The sequence below is a fragment of the Thalassophryne amazonica genome, chromosome 8 (genome assembly GCF_902500255.1).
Source record: "Thalassophryne amazonica chromosome 8, fThaAma1.1, whole genome shotgun sequence".
Taxonomy (NCBI): domain Eukaryota; kingdom Metazoa; phylum Chordata; class Actinopteri; order Batrachoidiformes; family Batrachoididae; genus Thalassophryne; species Thalassophryne amazonica.
Genome location: NC_047110.1, coordinates 117,787,359 through 117,808,248, shown reverse-complemented (window position 1 = coordinate 117,808,248; position 20,890 = coordinate 117,787,359). Strand labels below are relative to the sequence as shown.

Sequence of the window (20,890 nt, the reverse complement as noted above, 5' to 3'; positions counted from 1 at the left end):
ACATATTGAGTGACTTGGAAATGTTCATGTATCCATCCCCTGACTTGTCTGAGGAAAACTGGCAATTAAACTGATTGTTTACAGGTTTTATACCAAAGGGGCTGATTACTTATGCAACCATCATCTTGGCTTTTATACTTTTAATTAATTTATATCAAGGTGTAGAGATTTACTTTGAGTTTGGGTCTAATTAAGATAATTTTAGAATTTTTTTTATATTTAGAAGCTTGATTTACTTTTTGTATTTGAAATGCCATAAACATACACACACGTACATAAACACACACACACATATGAAATGACCAGTCTAAGCGGAGAGTGAACGCACCATGACATTTGACCTCTGGTTCTCCCCAAAATAGCTCTTTGCATTCATTGCAGGTTCGGCCTCCAAATCCTGGCTGACATGAGCACTGACCACTGATCTGTTGATGAGACAAACAGGTGCAGAATAGAATGCTTTTATTGTTATTGTAATGGAAAAAGAAATGCAAGTACGATGAAATTGCAACGACTGCTTCGAGGTGTTGGGTAAAAAAAAAAAGAAAAAGAAAAACAAATATGGTGCAAATGTAGGTGATACAGCATTTGCTAAACAAACAACATTTATGGAACAAGAAATAAATCTATTTCACATGTGCTTAAAGGGATAGAGTGAGGAATTATTCAGTGTCCTCTATTGCACTTAAGCTCACTGCAGGCATTGCACATTGTGTGGTGGTGTTTGTCTCAGGCTGCAACAAGTTTAGAGCTGGTGTCCCGTGGAGGTGACATGCCCGTTGAGATGAGCTACATGGCAGCAGCTGGTATAGTGACCGAAGGGTCCAATCGAATACAGCTACCAACCAGTCAAAAATCTGCATATTGCAGTTGTGTCCTTGGGCAAGACATTTAACCCACCTGTGTGTGAATGAGGTGGTGGTCAGAGGGGCTGTAGGCGCAGAATGGCAGCCACACCTCCGTCAGTTTGCCCGGGGCAGCTGTGGCTACACGAGTAGCTCATCACCACTGTGTGAATGTGCGAGTGAATGAATAATGCAACTTGTAAAGCGCGCTGGGTGTCTGGAGACGCGCTCTATAAATCTAAGTCATACAACTGAGCATGGGCATCTCTATCTATGTTGGACTTTACACCTCACCCATCGAGTTGAGCGTCGCCACTGAAGAAAACCCACGTAAGTTTTGTCTTTATAGAAAAATGCAGTAATAAGTGCCTTTTCAATTTAAAAATGTAATATTCTTGCTGAGAAACAGCAGCCAAATAAATGTTTCTAGCTGTTGCCACATTGCTTGTGTTTTTGTTTTCTTCCTCTGTGTTACTTTATTCTCCTTCATGTACAACATTTTAGTAATTTAAGCTTATTTTAACAGATCCCTGTTCATCTCAGAGCTGTGGTAGCATTCAGTCTGCTTGTAAATGGCAGATTCCAGGCACTCGGAAAGGTCATTTTGATACTTTTTGAACCAGTAATACACTGTATAACATTGCAAAGCTATGCATACCATTATTTAAATCATTTACCCCAAATGCAGAACTCAGATAAAACTGCCAACAGAGGAAAGGTGGATTTTTTTGTCTGAATGGAGTCGCCCACTCGATTTTATTGGTATGTGGCTTCTCTCATCACAAAGCATCATAAATAGACATTTCAGTTGATTGCTGATACTTCAGACTGTGTTCTTTGATGCATTAATATCAATACATTTTAGATTGTCAACCATTCAGAGAAGAAGATTGTGCTCGTTGATCTCCTCTCAAATGAGGGCCGGAGAATCAGCGCAGCACAGGTGGTGTTGCATTCGCTCTAATGTAGTGTTGTGAAATCAAATCAAATCAAATCAATTTTATTTATATAGCGCCAAATCACAACAAACAGTTGCCCCAAGGTGATTTATATTGTAAGGCAAAGCCATACAATAATTACAGAAAAACCCCAACGGTCAAAACAACCCCCTGTGAGCAAGCACTTGGCGACAGTGGGAAGGAAAAACTCCCTTTTAACAGGAAGAAACCTCCAGCAGAACCAGGCTCAGGGAGGGGCAGTCTTCTGCTGGGACTGGTTGGGGCTGAGGGAGAGAACCAGGAAAAAGACATGCTGTGGAGGGGAGCAGAGATCGATCACTAATGATTAAATGCAGAGTGGTGCATACAGAGCAAAAAGAGAAAGAAACACTCAGTGCATCATGGGAACCCCCCAGCAGTCTAAGTCTATAGCAGCATAACTAAGGGATGGTTCAGGGTCACCTGATCCGCGAGTTTGTGAGTTATACCACGGAGTCAGGCACATCTGATTTAAGGCTCTCTTTTTCAGAGGAGCTACAGCATCCAAAGTTGTCTTCAATGAGGATGTAAAACTACTGACGAGATACTCTATCTCACTTACAGAGTTTAGGTAGCTACTCTGCACTGTGTTGGTATATGGCATTAGAGAACATAAAGAAGGAATCATATCCTTAAACGTAGTTACAGCACTTTCTGAAAGACTTCTAGTGTAATGAAACTTATTCCCCACTGCTGGGTAGTCCATCAGAGTAAATGTAAATGTTATTAAGAAATGATCAGACAGAAGGGAGTTTTCAGGGAATACTGTTAAGTCTTCTATTTCCATACCATAAGTCAGAACAAGATTTAAGATATGATTAAAGTGGTGGGTGGATATTTAAGATCAAAGCATTAAATAATGGTAGGGCTTCCTTGAGCAGCCTGGTAGGAATGGGGTCTAATAAACATGTTGATGGTTTGGATGAAGTATCTAATGAAAATAACTCAGACAGAACAATCGGAGAGAAAGAGTCTAACCAAATACCGGCATCACTGAAAGCAGCCAAAGATAACGATACGTCTTTGGGATGGTTATGAGTAATTTTTTCTCTAATAGTTAAAATTTTGTTAGCAAAGAAAGTCATGAAGTCATTACTAGTTAAAGTTAATGGAATACTCAGCTCAATAGAGCTCTGACTCTTTGTCAGCCTGGCTACAGTGCTGAAAAGAAACCTGGGGTTGTTCTTATTTTCTTCAATTAGTGATGAGTAGAAAGATGTCCTAGCTTTACGGAGGGCTTTTTTATAGAGCAACAGACTCTTTTTCCAGGCTAAGTGAAGATCTTCTAAATTAGTGAGACGCCATTTCCTCTCCAACTTACAGGTTATCTGCTTTAAGCTACGAGTTTGTGAGTTATACCACCGAGTCAGGTACTTCTGATTTAAAGCTCTCTTTTTCAGAGGAGCTACAGCATCCAAAGTTGTCTTCAATGAGGATGTAAAATTATTGACGAGATACTCTATCTCACTTACAGAGTTTAGGTAGCTACTCTGCACTGTGTTGGTATATGGCATTAGAGAACATAAAGAAGGAATCATATCCTTAAACCTAGTTACAGCGCTTTCTGAAAGACGTCTAGTGTAATGAAACTTATTCCCCACTGCTGGGTAGTCCATCAGAGTAAATGTAAATGTTATTAAGAAATGATCAGACAGAAGGGAGTTTTCAGGGAATACTGTTAAGTCTTCAATTTCCATACCATAAGTCAGAACAAGATCTAAGATATGATTAAAGTGGTGGGTGGACTCATTTACATTTTGAGCAAAGCCAATAGAGTCTAATAATAGATTAAATGCAGTGTTGAGGCTGTCATTCTCAGCATCTGTGTGGATGTTAAAATCGCCCACTATAATTATCTTATCTGAGCTAAGCACTAAGTCAGACAAAAGGTCTGAAAATTCACAGAGAAACTCACAGTAACAACCAGGAGGACGATAGATAACAACAAATAAAACTGGTTTTTGGGACTTCCAATTTGGATGGTGAAGAAAATGGAGCCGAGCCAAAAGGTGAAGCTCTCGATCTACCGGTCAGTCTTCGTTCCTATGGTCATGACTCATGAGGGTTGGGTCATGACCAGAAGAACTAGATTGCGGGTACCAACAGCTGAAATGGGCTTCCTCAGGAGGGTGGCTGGTGTCTCCTTTAGAGACGTTCAGTCATCTGTGGGGAGCCGCTGCTCCCTTGCATTGAAAGGAGCCAGCTGAGGTGGTTCAGGCATCTGGTAAGGATGCCCCCTGGGCACCTCCCCAGGCACGTCCAGCTGAGAGGAGACCCCGAGAAAGACCTAGGACTAGGTGGAGAGATTATATCTCCACAGTCACCTGGGAACACCTCAGTATACCCCAGTTAGAGGTGGTGAGTGTGACCCGGAATGATGAAGGCTGGGGTCACCCACTGGAGCTGTTGCCCCCGTGACCCGATCTCAGATATGCAATTTAAGATGAGTGACTATTGTGATAATCGTTCGTCACACTAATCCTCATTTATTTGCACCTCAAGTCTTTGGACTTTATTGGAAAGATATTTTGTATAGATTCAGTTGATCTTGGCCCACTGGAAAAACCATACAATAAAAATATTAGTTTTAGCCTACAATAAAATGTACTGTTGTGATTCCAGCCTTTTAAGGCCTTTTTTAAACTTGTATGCAATATTTATTAATTATTTTGATATTATTGTTAATCTCAATTACTACAGCCAAGATAGTTATGACAGAAAAAAAAAAAATCAATATCAAATTCAAATTCAAATTCAAATTTATTAATTTATATAGCGCCAATTCACGACAAAATCGTCTCAAGGCGCTTCACAACATAAAAACAATTAAAAATTTAAAACACAATAAAAACAACCATAAGAAAAAAACAGCAGTAAAAAAGTACAAGATTAAAAACACATCATAACACTAATGATAAAACAAATAAATGAGTCTTTAAACGTGATTTAAAAGTCTCCACAGTGTCCGACTGCCGAATGTGTGCCGGCAGATCGTTCCACAGAGCTGGGGCACGATAGGAGAAAGCTCTGTGACCGGCAGACTTCTTATTCACCCTGGGAACACACAGAAGTCCTGCACCCTGAGAACGCAGGGCCCGAGCTGGTACATAGGGGCTTATCAAGTCAGCCAGATGCCCATATCATCCCATGCCCAGTATACAGATTGGTAAATTACAGCGTACACTTTTCAAAACTGCTTTTTGTTAAAACAATTGATATGTTTTTACAGCATATTATTTCCAGTATACAATCACATAACCTCCCCAAAACCCTCACTCTCTCAAGTCACTAAGTGAATATTTGTGTCAGTTAGTGCCACGTTAACATTAGGACGGAGCGACACTGGAGGTAAGAGCGGAGTCGGGGGCCTGAGCTGGAGTGTGGGCAACTGCTCAGTCCTAGATTTAGACCCAATTTACACCTAGCTTAAACAAGGCAGGTTTATTCCTGGTTTAGACTCTAGTAAACCTTCTTTAGATCTGGTTTATTCTTAGGTTTGGTCTGGCACCTTTCTCATCGCCTGAGAAATTGCTTGCTGGTGGTTTTCAGTCTTCACCAAATGTCCTTTGCTGAGGCAGGCTTTGGCAAACTGCAAAAACTGGCAGTCCACATATTTGTGTAAATCTTAGGAGTGGTTAGCATTTTCATGAGCTGTTAGCTTGTGTTAGCTAGGTCGACCCCTCCCCGTTTCTTTTATTACTGTTTCTACCAGTCTAATACTTCTGTTAGTCTTTCAGTGTAACTGCTGTGAATTTTTGCTCATTATTTTAGTCTTGTGTGAACCTTGTGCTGCATTAACACATAACGATGACAAGTCACGAATGCCACAAAGTACACATTCTTGGCCACTGATCACGAATGTGATGATTTGGGCAGAGGTGTCAGGTGTCCTCAGGAACTGCTGCAACCTGTTACCATGCATTACGATTAATGGCACGTGTTGCTGGAGAATTATCAGGAACATCATGTACGGTGCAAGAAGAATGTTCCGCGCTGTTGCTTGCTGTTCTGCATTATTGCGTGTAACAGCGCATCGTTACGTTCTGCTGTCACTTTGTGAATGAGGTGAATTGTCTCCACACACACACACACACACACATATTCATCCATCAGCTGCTGAACAATTCAGATCACTCCAGTTTGCTCCTCAAAATCCACAGCAAAAGAACTTTGTGCCTGCATGTTTAATATTGATTTGCAATCGAAATAATTCGTAATAATTTTCCAGAAGCTGGCAACTTTTTATTGTCATGTACACTGACAAAATAATAATAAATTATAAATAAAAATTATAAATAAATTATAAATTATAAATTATAAATAAAAATTAGGCTTATCATCATAATTAACTGGTTTATTTAACGGAGAAAAAAGAATCACATTTGTTTTCATTGGCAGGGAACGCTAGTAACATTTCAGTTTAGATTTTTGTTTGATCCACAGATGAACACCAAAAATTGGGAGGAAAAAAAAAAGGCAAACCACTACATGATCAAATTTCTGTCAAACCTAAAACTTTAGCAGAGTGGTTAATGCTAAGTATTTACACATTTAGCCTCATATGTACAAATATCAAGCTAAATATTGAGACAAATATGCACCTTAATAAAAGAGCTAATTGTTCCTCCCTGAAAGACAGATTAATAAAGTGTCTAATGTAAGACATGTTTCTTCAAACTTGCAATTCATGGATGTTTTGTTTTGAAGTAATATTGTAGCCTGCAGGCTTTTGATGTCAATTTGAATTGCAATTTCAGGGGCACTTCTAAAATATTAATATTAATAATATGGCTGGTTTTTTAGGTGGTGGTTGTGGTGTGGGGGGGGGGGGGGGCACTCGGACAGAGTGTCGCCTGGGGAGTAATTCAGTGTAGAACCACCACTGTGTGTATGTGTGTGTGTTACAAGAATTAGCAGCGTCAGTTAGTTCAGTCAAATCATCGTCTCGGTACAGTCGGACCCCCCCACCTCCACCCACCCCCGCGCGTGTGCACACACACACAACCAGGTTGGTGCTTGTACACTCATGTAATACCAAAAAAAAAAAAAAAAGACTGTGTACATCCTCAGCGCAGGAAAAAAAAAAAAAAAAATCACATCAGAAATTATTCCAGCTTTTCATTCTTTCTTCCTGCCAACAGCCTCCAGACAGCACAGTTGTTTTGTGTGTGTGTGTGTGCACATGCATGTGTGTGCATGAGCAGGTGTATGCGCAAGTATGTGTGTGTGGTGCACAGTGCAATGGTACCAAACGTATGGAACCAAATTTACAATGTAAATGGAACCAAACTGCACTCTAAATGCAATGCAACACAAATGGGACAAATAATCCATGTAATTTTCCTGTTTGCGCTTTTGCTTGCCTCTACTGGTGGTTGGCTCTCACTGCGGTATTGTATCACTTCCTGTTCCGGAGCACAGCGGTGTTTTTCTGTATCTGTTAGCTGTTTAATCTGCGCAGTTAGATTGATCTAGTTATCTAGATTACGATTTGTTTCCCAGTGTAATCTTTACGTGCCTTAACTAAAGCACTCCTTCTGCTGAATCACCTCTAAATTATTTACACATTATTCACTTTGTGTGTTTTTAGGAATCCGCTATCTTAGCGTAGCTACTAGCTCTTAGCCGATTTAGCATGGCGGCTTCTCCTGTCTCTCCCGCACTTTTCTGCTCTGGGTGTGAAATGTTTAGTTATTCCTCAGCCTCCTTTAGCAGTAATGGTACTTGTAATAAGTGTAGCTTATTCGTAGCTTTGGAGGCCAGGCTGGGCGAATTGGAGACTCGGTTCCGCACCGTGGAAAATTCTACAGCTAGCCAGGCCCCTGTAGTCAGTGCGGACCAAGGTAGCTTAGCCGCCGTTAGTTACCCCCTGGCAGATCCCGAGCAGCCGGGAAAGCAGGCTGACTGGGTGACTGTGAGGAGGAAGCGTAGTCCTAAACAGAAGCCCCGTGTACACCGCCAACCCGTTCACATTTCTAACCGTTTTTCCCCACTCGACGACACACCCGCCGAGTATCAAACTCTGGTTATTGGCGACTCTGTTTTGAGAAATGTGAAGTTAGCGACACCAGCAACCATAGTCAATTGTCTTCCGGGGGCCACAGCAGGCGACATCGAAGTTTTGACCGTTGGGGTTTTTCATAATTATTGTATGGCCTTGCCTTACAATATGGAGCGCCTTGGGGCAACTGTTTGTTGTGATTTGGCGCTATATAAGAAAAAAGTTGGTTGATTGATTGATTGATCGAAGGACATTTGAAACTGCTGGCTAAGGCTAAGCGTAAATTTGGTAAGATTGTAATTCACGTCGGCAGTAATGACACCCGGTTACGCCAATCGGAGGTCACTAAAATTAACATTGAATCGGTGTGTAACTTTGCAAAAACAATGTCGGACTCTGTAGTTTTCTCTGGGCCCCTCCCCAATCGGACCGGGAGTGACATGTTTAGCCGCATGTTCTCCTTGAATTGCTGGCTGTCTGAGTGGTGTCCAAAAAATGAGGTGGGCTTCATAGATAATTGGCAAAGCTTCTGGGGAAAACCTGGTCTTGTTAGGAGAGACGGCATCCATCCCACTTTGGATGGAGCAGCTCTCATTTCTAGAAATCTGGCCAATTTTCTTAAATCCTCCAAACCGTGACTATCCAGGGTTGGGACCAGGAAGCAGAGTTGTAGTCTTACACACCTCTCTGCAGCTTCTCTCCCCCTGCCATCCCCTCATTACCCCATCCCCGTAGAGACGGTGCCTGCTCCCAGACCACCAATAACCAGCAAAAATCTATTTAAGCATAAAAATTCAAAAAGAAAAAATAATATAGCACCTTCAATTGCACCACAGACTAAAACAGTTAAATGTGGTCTATTAAACATTAGGTCTCTTTCTTCTAAGTCCCTGTTGGTAAATGATATAATAATTGAACAACGTATTGATTTATTCTGCCTAACAGAAACTTGGTTACAGCAGGATGAATATGTTAGTTTAAATGAGTCAACACCCCCGAGTCACACTAACTGTCAGAATGCTCGTAGCACGGGCCGGGGCGTAGGATTAGCAGCAATCTTCCACTCCAGCTTATTAATTAATCAAAAACCCAGACAGAACTTTAATTCATTTGAAAGCTTGTCTCTTAGTCTTGTCCATCCAAATTGGAAGTCCCAAAAACCAGTTTTATTTGTTATTATCTATCGTCCACCTGGTCGTTACTGTGAGTTTCTCTGTGAATTTTCAGACCTTTTGTCTGACTTAGTGCTTAGCTCAGATAAGATAATTATAGTGGGTGATTTTAACATCCACACAGATGCTGAGAATGACAGCCTCAACACTGCATTTAATCTATTATTAGACTCTATCGGCTTTGCTCAAAAAGTAAAGTCCACCAATTCATGCATTTGTTTCCTCTAGGCTGGACTATTGTAATTCATTATTATCAGGTTGTCCTAAAAGTTCCCTAAAAAGCCTTCAGTTGGTTCAGAATGCTGCAGCTAGAGTACTGACGGGGACTAGCAGGAGAGAGCATATCTCACCCGTGTTGGCCTCCCTTCATTGGCTTCCTGTTAATGCTAGAATAGAATTTAAAATTCTTCTTCTTACTTATAAGGTTTTGAATAATCAGGTCCCATCTTATCTTAGGGACCTCGTAGTACCATATTACCCCATTAGAGCGCTTCGCTCTCAGACTGCGGGCTTACTTGTAGTTCCTAGGGTTTGTAAGAGTAGAATGGGAGGCAGAGCCTTCAGCTTTCAGGCTCCTCTCCTGTGGAACCAGCTCCCAATTCAGATCAGGGAGACAGATACCCTCTCTACTTTTAAGATTAGGCTTAAAACTTTCCTTTTCGCTAAGGCTTATAGTTAGGGCTGGATCGGGTGACCCTGGACCATCCCTTGGTTATGTTGCTTTAGACGTAGACTGTGTTTCATAATTATTGTATGGCCTTGCCTTGCAATGTGGAGCGCCTTGGGGCAACTGTTTGTTGTGATTTGGCGCTATACAAGAAAAAAGTTGATTGATGGTTGATTGACTTAGTGCTTAGCTCAGATAAGATAATTATAGTGGGCGATTTTAACATCCACATAGATGCTGAGAATGACAGCCTCAACACTGCATTTAATCTATTATTAGACTCGAATGGCTTTGCTCAAAAAGTAAATGAGTCCACCCACCACTTTAATCATATCTTAGATCTTGTTCTGACTTATGGTATGGAAATAGAAGACTTAACAGTATTCCCTGAAAACTCCCTTCTGTCTGATCATTTCTTAATAACATTTACATTTACTCTGATGGACTACCCAGCAGTGGGGAATAAGTTTCATTACACTAGAAGTCTTTCAGAAAGCGCTGTAACTAGGTTTAAGGATATGATTCCTTCTTTATGTTCTCTAATGCCATATACCAACACAGTGCAGAGTAGCTACCTAAACTCTGTAAGTGAGATAGAGTATCTCGTCAATAGTCTTACATCCTCATTGAAGACAACTTTGGATGCTGTAGCTCCTCTAAAAAAGAGAGCTTTAAATCAGAAGTGCCTGACTCCGTTGTATAACTCACAAACACGTAGCTTAAAGCAGATAACCCGTAAGTTGGAGAGGAAATGGCGTCTCACTAATTTAGAAGATCTTCACTTAGCCTGGAAAAAGAGTCTGTTGCTCTATAAAAAAGCCCTCCGTAAAGCTAGGACATCTTTCTACTCATCACTAATTGAAGAAAATAAGAACCCCAGGTTTCTTTTCAGCACTGTAGCCAGGCTGACAAAGAGTCAGAGCTCTATTGAGCTGAGTATTCCATTAACTTTAACTAGTAATGACTTCATGACTTTCTTTGCTAACAAAATTTTAACTATTAGAGAAAAAATTACTCATAACCATCCCAAAGACGTATCGTTATCTTTGGCTGCTTTCAGTGATGCCGGAATTTGGTTAGACTCTTTCTCTCCGATTGTTCTGTCTGAGTTATTTTCATTAGTTACTTCCTCCAAACCATCAACATGTTTATTAGACCCCATTCCTACCAGGCTGCTCAAGGAAGCCCTACCATTATTTAATGCTTCGATCTTAAATATGATCAATCTATCTTTGTTAGTTGGCTATGTACCACAGGCTTTTAAGGTGGCAGTAATTAAACCATTACTTAAAAAGCCATCACTTGACCCAGCTATCTTAGCTAATTATAGGCCAATCTCCAACCTTCCTTTTCTCTCAAAAATTCTTGAAAGGGTAGTTGTAAAACAGCTAACTGATCATCTGCAGAGGAATGGTCTATTTGAAGAGTTTCAGTCAGGTTTTAGAATTCATCATAGTACAGAAACAGCATTAGTGAAGGTTACAAATGATCTTCTTATGGCCTCGGACAGTGGACTCGTCTCTGTGCTTGTTCTGTTAGACCTCAGTGCTGCTTTTGATACTGTTGACCATAAAATTTTATTACAGAGATTAGAGCATGCCATAGGTATTAAAGGCACTGCGCTGCGGTGGTTTGAATCATATTTGTCTAATAGATTACAATTTGTTCATGTAAATGGGGAATCTTCTTCACAGACTAAAGTTAATTATGGAGTTCCACAAGGTTCTGTGCTAGGACCAATTTTATTCACTTTATACATGTAGTATTATTAGACGGTATTGCTTAAATTTTCATTGTTACGCAGATGATACCCAGCTTTATCTATCCATGAAGCCAGAGGACACACACCAATTAGCTAAACTGCAGGATTGTCTTACAGACATAAAGACATGGATGACCTCTAATTTCCTGCTTTTAAACTCAGATAAAACTGAAGTTATTGTACTTGGCCCCACAAATCTTAGAAACATGGTGTCTAACCAGATCCTTACTCTGGATGGCATTACCCTGACCTCTAGTAATACTGTGAGAAATCTTGGAGTCATTTTTGATCAGGATATGTCATTCAAAGCGCATATTAAACAAATATGTAGGACTGCTTTTTTGCATTTACGCAATATCTCTAAAATTAGAAAGGTCTTGTCTCAGAGTGATGCTGAAAAACTAATTCATGCATTTATTTCCTCTAGGCTGGACTATTGTAATTCATTATTATCAGGTTGTCCTAAAAGTTCCCTAAAAAGCCTTCAGTTAATTCAAAATGCTGCAGCTAGAGTACTGACGGGGACTAGAAGGAGAGAGCATATCTCACCCATATTGGCCTCTCTTCATTGGCTTCCTGTTAATTCTAGAATAGAATTTAAAATTCTTCTTCTTACTTATAAGGTTTTGAATAATCAGGTCCCATCTTATCTTAGGGACCCCGTAGTACCATATCACCCCAATAGAGCGCTTCGCTCTCAGACTGCAGGCTTACTTGTAGTTCCTAGGGTTTGTAAGAGTAGAATGGGAGGCAGAGCCTTCAGCTTTCAGGCTCCTCTCCTGTGGAACCAGCTCCCAATTCAGATCAGGGAGACAGACACCCTCTCTACTTTTAAGATTAGGCTTAAAACTTTCCTTTTTGCTAAAGCTTATAGTTAGGGCTGGATCAGGTGACCCTGAACCATCCCTTAGTTATGCTGCTATAGACTTAGACTGCTGGGGGGTTCCCATGATGCACTGAGTGTTTCTTTCTCTTTTTGCTCTGTATGCACCACTCTGCATTTAATCATTAGTGATCGATCTCTGCTCCCCTCCACAGCATGTCTTTTTCCTGGTTCTCTCCCTCAGCCCCAACCAGTCCCAGCAGAAGACTGCCCCTCCCTGAGCCTGGTTCGGCTGGAGGTTTCTTCCTGTTAAAAGGGAGTTTTTCCTTCCCACTGTAGCCAAGTGCTTGCTCACAGGGGGTCGTTTTGACCGTTGGGGTTTTACATAATTATTGTATGGCCTTGCCTTACAATATAAAGCGCCTTGGGGCAACTGTTTGTTGTGATTTGGCGCTATATAAAAAAATTGATTGATTGATTGATTGATGTGACACACAAAGCACCAATCAAATGACAAGGATCCACTCAGCCGTTATATAATATAGCTTCCTTGGTTGTAGGCAGTGTCTCATTCTGTGCTGTGAAAGTAGGACACTGTTTAGATCAGTCCTTTTGGTGGTTACCAGGTCCAGCAAATGCTAGTGACTTAGTCTGAATCTCAGTTCTAACCCTCGGCCCTTCCTCTTACCACTAACCCTCCGTTTTGCACGACCACGAGAGACAGAGGGGTGTCTCAGTTGTCTTTTTGGAGCGAGGCAGAGGGCTACAAACCCCTTCAAACAGAGTGAATCTGGATGCACACTCCGTTTGGAGGGTAGGAGGAGCTTACCGCTGTCTCCACAGAAACAAACATGGTACAGAAAGAGCCGCATAAATGTAAACGGCTTTCATTACAAATTACACCGTTTAGAAAGTTATAACTTGCCAAAAAACTTTACAGGCAGTTGTCTATGACAGTAACGTGTCTGCTGCTGGATGCATGTTGTGTATATTGTTGTTCTGAAGAATATCATAACGTCGCTCGTGCGCTGAGGCGTTAAATGCACATACACACGAACGCTACCATAAGACACTTTTATATCTCACAACGGAGAAAATCATGATAAAGGATAAGCAGGTTAATTTGTATGTTCATAAATCTTTGGATAATAGCGCCCCCTGCTGTTGGATTTCAATGTCTGTAACACGTGTGTGTATTTAGTAAACAAACAGGAGCCCTGAACACACTCGACTCCTAATAAGAAAATGAGGCAGAAAATGAGGAGAAGTTGGAAAATATCTATCCAATCCAATCCACTTTATTTATAAAGCACATTTAAACAGACTCAAGTCTCCAAAGTGCTGCACAGCAAAAGCAGACACGCAAAATAGTAATAACAATAATAACACTAAAATAGATAAGATAAAATAATACATAAATAAATAAAACCATGATAAAACAATAAATTTCAATAAAATAAAAATAAAATAAGACAAATAAAATAATCATACACACACGTATGTGTAACACATAACCTGACGTCCTGACAGACTGATATTATTTATCAAGGAAATTTCTAAAGGAAATAGGGCTGGATGTAAAAAAATGGGAGAATCTGAAAAAGAAATATCAGGTTAACAGAACTAGATGCAGCCCACAACATACATACAGATGCTGGACATATAATTAGAATATCATGAAAAAGTTGATTTATTTCAGTCATTCCATTCAAAAAGTGAAACTTGTATCATGTATACATTCATTCCACACAGACTGATATATTTCAAGGGTTTATTTATTTTAATTACTAATTAATTAATTAATTAATTAATTAATAATCAATTAATTAATTATTAATCAGACAATATTAATTATTACTATTATTGATTAATTATTAATTAATTAGCATTGATCAATTGCTAATTAATTAATTATTAATGCTATTAATTGTTATTATAAATTACAAATTAATTCAATTAATTAACTTGATTAACATCATGATTGCAATGCGTCAAAGAAATCTGCAACTACTTCTATTTCTTTGTATTTACACAGAAAGGCAAGAAAATAAAAAGAGCATACAGGCTACTGCAACAAGTTTCGCTTTGGTTGCCATGGTGACAAACAGTGAAGACGGCAGTTTGACACGGCAGGTTTTTTTTTTTCTCCTAAGGTAGAGGGGTGTCTCAATTCAAAGGGCTAGAGGCGTACCCCTTCACCTTACCCCGTGTTTTAATGGGTTGGTGGTAGGGGTAGGTCCAAGGGGAAGGGGTACAAAAGAGAATTGAGATTGGGGGTGTATCTTGGGTGCATCTAGGAGACCCTATGGTGGGGTTTTGTGTTGAAAAAAGTATTGCAAATGTAGAGATTGTGTTCAAAGCAGAGCTGCAGCAGTCTCTATCCATTGTTATCTGTTTTGTCCACACCAAAATGACAAAACAACTCAAAATAAACCCACAAAGACTTTACAAAAATTAGAAAAGACAAGCGCGAGGTAGTTTGACGCAAGTAGTCCTCACCTGGTTGCAGGATGTCCCGTAGGAGTGCTTGGGGTCACAGTTGCAGGCTTGGCAGCCTTTGCCACTTGTCATATTCCACATTTCGGGTGCACAGTGGTCACAGTGCTGACCGATCACATTCAGCAGGCAGTGACATTGACCACTGCTCTGGTCACAGTGACAGTCACCTGGTAATGAACAGTTGGTTGCCACGGTACCTAGCTGGTTACACACGCATTCTGCAGATGACATCATCATGTTACACCAACCAGTTTAATCAAAACTCTTATCAAGGTTAATGAAGATTTTTTATGAACTCTATTGATAAATTTCATCGATACTTGATCAATATTTTCATTATTTTTTGAAATGTCATCCAAGGTTTTAGGAGTTTGGCAACCATTTAGGTAGACTTTGGTTAAATTCTCCATCACTTGACCTGTCTGTGTCCTTGGACAAGTAATGGGTACTGGGCTGGGGGGTGGAAACTAAATCTAATTGGTGTGCTGTCAATGGGGAGTGTTGTGTCATCCACTACAGCCTTCAACGAGATTTTACACCAAAAAATCTGACGTTTCTCTGGAAATTACAGCCAGTTCTGATCAAACCAAATAAATCTTCATTGACTGCAGCCCCCCAGACAGCTTATGACTGACTGTGATTATCTCAGAGTTTCAACAGTATGCAAACAGCAATATCAAGGGAAACTGCTTGATTATGTGCAACATTCACTGGGTAAATGGACTGCATTTATATCACGCTTTTCCATCTGCATCAGACGCTCAAAGCGCTTTACCATTCACCCCGATGTCAGGGTGCTGCCACACAAGGCGCTCACTACACACCGGGAGCAATAGGGGATTAAAGGCCTTGCCCAAGGGCCCTTAGTGATTTTCCAGTCAGGCGGGGATTTGAACCCATGATCTTCTGGACTAAAGCCCAACACTAGACTGGGTGTTGCAATTCCCACGCTTGAGCTGCACTCGTGCCTGGATTTTGAACATTTCAAAGCTGGCAGTGGTGAGGAGGGTCCTTGTCACACAGGCCACACACTAGCAAAACCATCCTGGGTGTCAGGAAGCCCCCTGAATGTTGTCTGCGTAACTCATAATGTGCAACAATCATGAGAGAACTTTGGAAGGGGTAACGGCTGAAACTACATTGTGAGGGATTGGAGACAAAATTAAGGCTCTGACATTCCCCCGTGAGAGACATGCACAAGCTGACCTGGGAGCATGGCAAAATAGTGGAGAAGATCAGAGAGAGACAGCACTTCTGGAAGTGGCTAAGGGAGTCCAGCAGCTGTGGCTCAATGCTCAACCTGTGTGCATACATGGTCCATGCCAGGTGGGATTATCTTTCATTTCTATATAGAGAACCACAGTAAGAGTCCACATATACAGAGGTGGGCTTCAGCACAGCAGTGGACAAAAATGAGTCATTCCCAAGAGACGAGGAGGACATCTGTCCACAGCAGCATGTCACACATGACATGCATGACAGTGACAGCCAGGAGCTCTTCCCACTGGACGTTACATATTTCATTCTGCGGCTGGTGGCTGTGCACGATCCTGTGCGTGACAGTGGCAGCCAGGATCTCTTTGATGGCGTGGACAACTGGACATTACATATTTCATCCTATGTGACATCAGTCTACAAGTAGGTGAGAACCCTATTCACAGTTTTCTTCTTGTTGTATTTTTTCTTCCATGGAGTCACACTAGGCTTTATTATTATCATTTATTATTCTTCATTATTTATTTATTGTTATTTTATGATTAATTGTATTTTGTTTTATTATTTACTGGGCTGTTCCTTACTGACTACAGTCGAGGGAATTTCCACAGTGTCTATTCACATAATAGCAGGATAACACCAGCTGAAGACTTGGTATGCTAACGTGTCATCATTTCAGCTGTGACTGGTGTTAGACATCTGTGAAAGTGCTACATAACATTCTTGCGCAAATCAGCAGCTCACTGCATCTGTGAGCGTATTGTGTGGCATTTGAATGGCACTCGTGATATGTATGCAGATATCTTCTGCTGACATTTGGCAAACATTCCGGCTAGATGGGCCAATGTGCACTTAGTACTAATTCTGTAAGAGACCAACTGCCATTTGCGGCTCATTCGCTTGCTTGGTTGCAAATTTGCATCACCGTCTATTCTCCAACAAGTGGTGCTATCCAAGTGGGACAGCACCCTGAGTACTGATATGAAATAACAGATAGAATATTCCATTGTTCCTGATGTTTAACCAGTCAATCCAGCATACTCACTCCTGCAGTCCTGCAACAGGGCATTGCCATAGTAACCCAACTTGCAGTGTTGGCAGGCAGTGCCTTCGCTGTGGTAGAGACAGCGTAAACATTCGCCAGTTTTGGGGTCACAGGAAGCTGGATCCATCTTGTCGATATTGTTGTTACACTGGCATGGCTGACACAGCCCCCCAATCTCACCTGGGTTTCCATAGTAACCGGAGGAACACTCATCACAGTGAGCACCTGGAGAGGTCAGGTGAGAGAGATGTGCATTTAAAGACACAAAACAACAAAGCATCAGTCCCACAAGCAGGCAGAAGTGTTTTCATCAAATATTCAAAGTTTTTGATATTTTTTGATAGGTCAGTTTGTCAAAGCACTTCATGACTAGAGGCATTAAAGCAACAGACCTGTAGTCATTTAGCATTGGAACCATGGACTGTTTGGCAATTGGAATCATGATTCTTGTTTTTAGACATGTGAGTGTCGTGGAGAGGGGCGGAGTTCATTGAAATGTCTGACGACCTCGCTTAGTTCTTCGGCACGTGACCTGAGGACTAATCCAGGAATGCCCTCAGATCCTGCTGACTGTCGAAGTGAGGCCCCGACCTCAGCAGTGCTCAGAGTGAGTGATGGTTTATCTCCAGGACCAAGTGAGAGCTTGACAGCTGGCACGTCAGTGTTTCTGAGGTGACGTTGAAGTGTTCCTGCAGCCGCTTGCTTTGTCACTTCTGGCTTCCTGAACACATTTTGCTGCACACTGCCATGGCATCAGCCTTGAAGGTAGAGCTTCACTGGTGGTGCAGATGGCAGACTGTCTCAAACTTTATGATTTGGAAAGGTGTGTATTTTTTTCTTTAATGTGACACTGCTCATGTAGAAGTTAATATAGTCCAAAAGAGTTGTAGTTCGAGGGTGTCACTGGCCCGTATCGGATTGTGCAAATATGGTCCAGTCTGTATATGTGAAGCTGTAGTTTGGAGATGGCTCCATCTGGCCACACAGTACCAGTTTTTAGTGCAGGCCACATACGTCTGGTGAGAGGTCTGTGTGTCAGAACTAAGACCTGATTGTCCAGTGTGTGGACAAGGGATGGCTCTGTTGGCTACATTAAATCAAATCAAATCAATTTTTTTATATAGCGCCAAATCACAACAAACAGTTGCCCCAAGGCGCTTTATATTGTAAGGCAAGGCCATACAATAATTATGTAAAACCCCAACGGTCAAAACGACCCCCTGTGAGCAAGCACTTGGCTACAGTGGGAAGGAAAAACTCCCTTTTAACAGGAAGAAACCTCCAGCAGAACCAGGCTCAGGGAGGGGCAGACTTCTGCTGGGACTGGTTGGGGCTGAGGGAGAGAACCAGGAAAAAGACATGCTGTGGAGGGGAGCAGAGATCAATCACTAATGATTAAATGCAGAGTGGTGCATACAGAGCAAAAAGAGAAAGAAACAGTGCATCATGGGAACCCCCCAGCAGTCTAAGTCTATAGCAGCATAACTAAGGGATGGTTCAGGGTCACCTGATACAGCCCTAACTATACGCTTTAGCAAAAAGGAAAGTTTTAAGCCTAATCTTAAAAGTCTGTCTCCCTGATCCGAATTGGGAGCTGGTTCCACAGGAGAGGAGCCTGCAGCTAAATTCTATTCTAGAATTAACAGGAAGCCAATGAAGAGAGGCCAATATGGGTGAGATATGCTCTCTCCTTCTAGTCCCTGTCAGTACTCTAGCTGCAGCATTTTGAATTAACTGAAGGCTTTTCAGAGAACTTTTAGGACAACCTGATAATAATGAATTACATAGTCCAGCCTAGAGGAAATAAATGCATGAATTAGTTTTTCAGCATCACTCTGAGACAAGACCTTTCTAATTTTAGAGATATTGCGCAAATGCAAAAAAGCAGTCCTACATATTTGTTTAATATGCGCTTTGAATGACATATCCTGATCAAAAATGACTCCAAGATTTCTCACAGTATTACTAGAGGTCAGGGTAATGCCATCCAGAGTAAGGATCTGGTTAGACACCATGTTTCTAAGATTTGTGGGGCCAAGTACAATAACTTCAGTTTTATCTGAGTTTAAAAGCAGGAAATTAGAGGTCATCCATGTCTTTATGTCTGTAAGACAATCCTGCAGTTTAGCTAATTGGTGTGTGTCCTCTGGCTTCATGGATAGATAAAGCTGGGTATCATCTGCGTAACAATGAAATTTAAGCAATGCCGTCTAATAATACTGCCTAAGGGAAGCATGTATAAAGTGAATAAAATTGGTCCTAGCACAGAACCTTGTGGAACTCCATAATTAACTTTAGTCTTTGAAGAAGATTCCCCATTTACATGAACAAATTGTAATCTATTAGATAAATATGATTCAAACCACCGCAGCGCAGTGCCTTTAATACCTATGGCATGCTCTAATCTCTGTAATAAAATTTTATGGTCAACAGTATCAAAAGCAGCACTGAGGTCTAACAGAACAAGCACAGAGATGAGTCCACTGTCCGAGGCCATAAGAAGATCATTTGTAACCTTCACTAATGCTGTTTCTGTACTATGATGAATTCTAAACCCTGACTGAAACTCTTCAATAGACCATTCCTCTGCAGATGATCAGTTAGCTGTTTTACAACTACCCTTTCAAGAATTTCTGAGAGAAAAGGAAGGTTGGAGATTGGCCTATAATTAGCTAAGATAGCTGGGTCAAGTGATGGCTTTTTAAGTACTGGTTTAATTACTGCCACCTTAAAGGCCTGTGGTACATAGCCAACTAACAAAGATAGATTGATCATATTTAAGATCGAAGCATTAAATAATGGTAGGGCTTCCTTGAGCAGCCTGGTAGGAATGGGGTCTAATAAACATGTTGATGGTTTGGATGAAGTATCTAATGAAAATAACTCAGACAGAACAATCGGAGAGTGACAGGACTGAGCGGAGGCGAGGCTCAGACAGAGGTTGGACACAAATGCAGGCTCACAACAGGACGGATGAGTAAAGGATGGTTTAGTTCAGGCCTGGGTTCAGTAACAGGAAGGCAGTCCGTGGAGCAAAAGTACCGGGCAGGGACAAGACAGAGGACGTGGTCAAAAACAAGCAGGGTCAGTACACGAGCAAACAGAGTTATCAGGGCTGAGACAAAAAGCAGGATCCAGTACACAGAGCAGAATCAAAAAACACGGCTTGGCAAAACAGGACTGAGACAAAGTGCTGGTAAGTGAGTGAATCAACAAACGAGCAGGGAGGAAGTGAACTGAAGCAGTTTAAATATAGGATAATGAGGTGCACGTGGTGGAGGACGGCCTGGAAGGGGGCGTGGTCAGGTGTAAACTAGAGAGAAAGAGATGCAAGAAGGCAGTGACAAATGGGCAAGGAAATGACAGACAAATGGGGCGTGGCCAACAGTGATGTAGAAAGTGCAGGTGCAGAGAGTGCCGTGATCAGAAGAAGACAGTGATAACAATGAAACTGGGTGTGAACACGTGAGAACTGAGAAGAGTGCAGACACGGAGCAGATGAGGACAGGATGAGACAGACAGGTGCAAGTGAGCAGTGAAGAGAATTACAGACAAGACAACTAAAGATCATACAAGAAAAAACATGAACACGAATCTAAACTTGAACAGGACTCAAAAGCAAACCAGAAGATGATAAACAGAATAAAAGGAAATTAAATACTATGACAAAACTAAAGTGGAACAGACAGACAAAAACTATGAGAAAAACAGAAACTAAGTGATAACAAACAAAACCTGGCATCACAGTACGACATATTACAGAAATGAGAACAGCAAAAAATAACTAATTGATAAACCATGAAAACACAGACTGACAGAACAAACTAGAACGAACTGGAACATGGCTGAAGTATAAAAGTAACAAAGAAGAATGTGCCAAAGGC

General features: G+C 41.2%; 1 protein-coding gene across 1 annotated transcript in view; it reads right to left on the bottom strand.

Annotated features, from left to right (window-relative positions):
- The window catches only part of LOC117515001 (laminin subunit beta-1-like), a 476,107-nt gene that overhangs the window by 180,914 nt on the left and 274,303 nt on the right, over positions 1–20,890 (bottom strand). The window contains exons 41-43 of the mRNA XM_034175563.1: positions 17,007–17,306; positions 14,747–14,964; positions 329–425 (exon numbers count right to left, since the gene is read on the bottom strand). Coding sequence (XP_034031454.1) covers positions 329–425; positions 14,747–14,964; positions 17,007–17,306 — 615 coding nt within the window. The remainder of the gene's footprint in view (positions 1–328; positions 426–14,746; positions 14,965–17,006; positions 17,307–20,890) is intronic.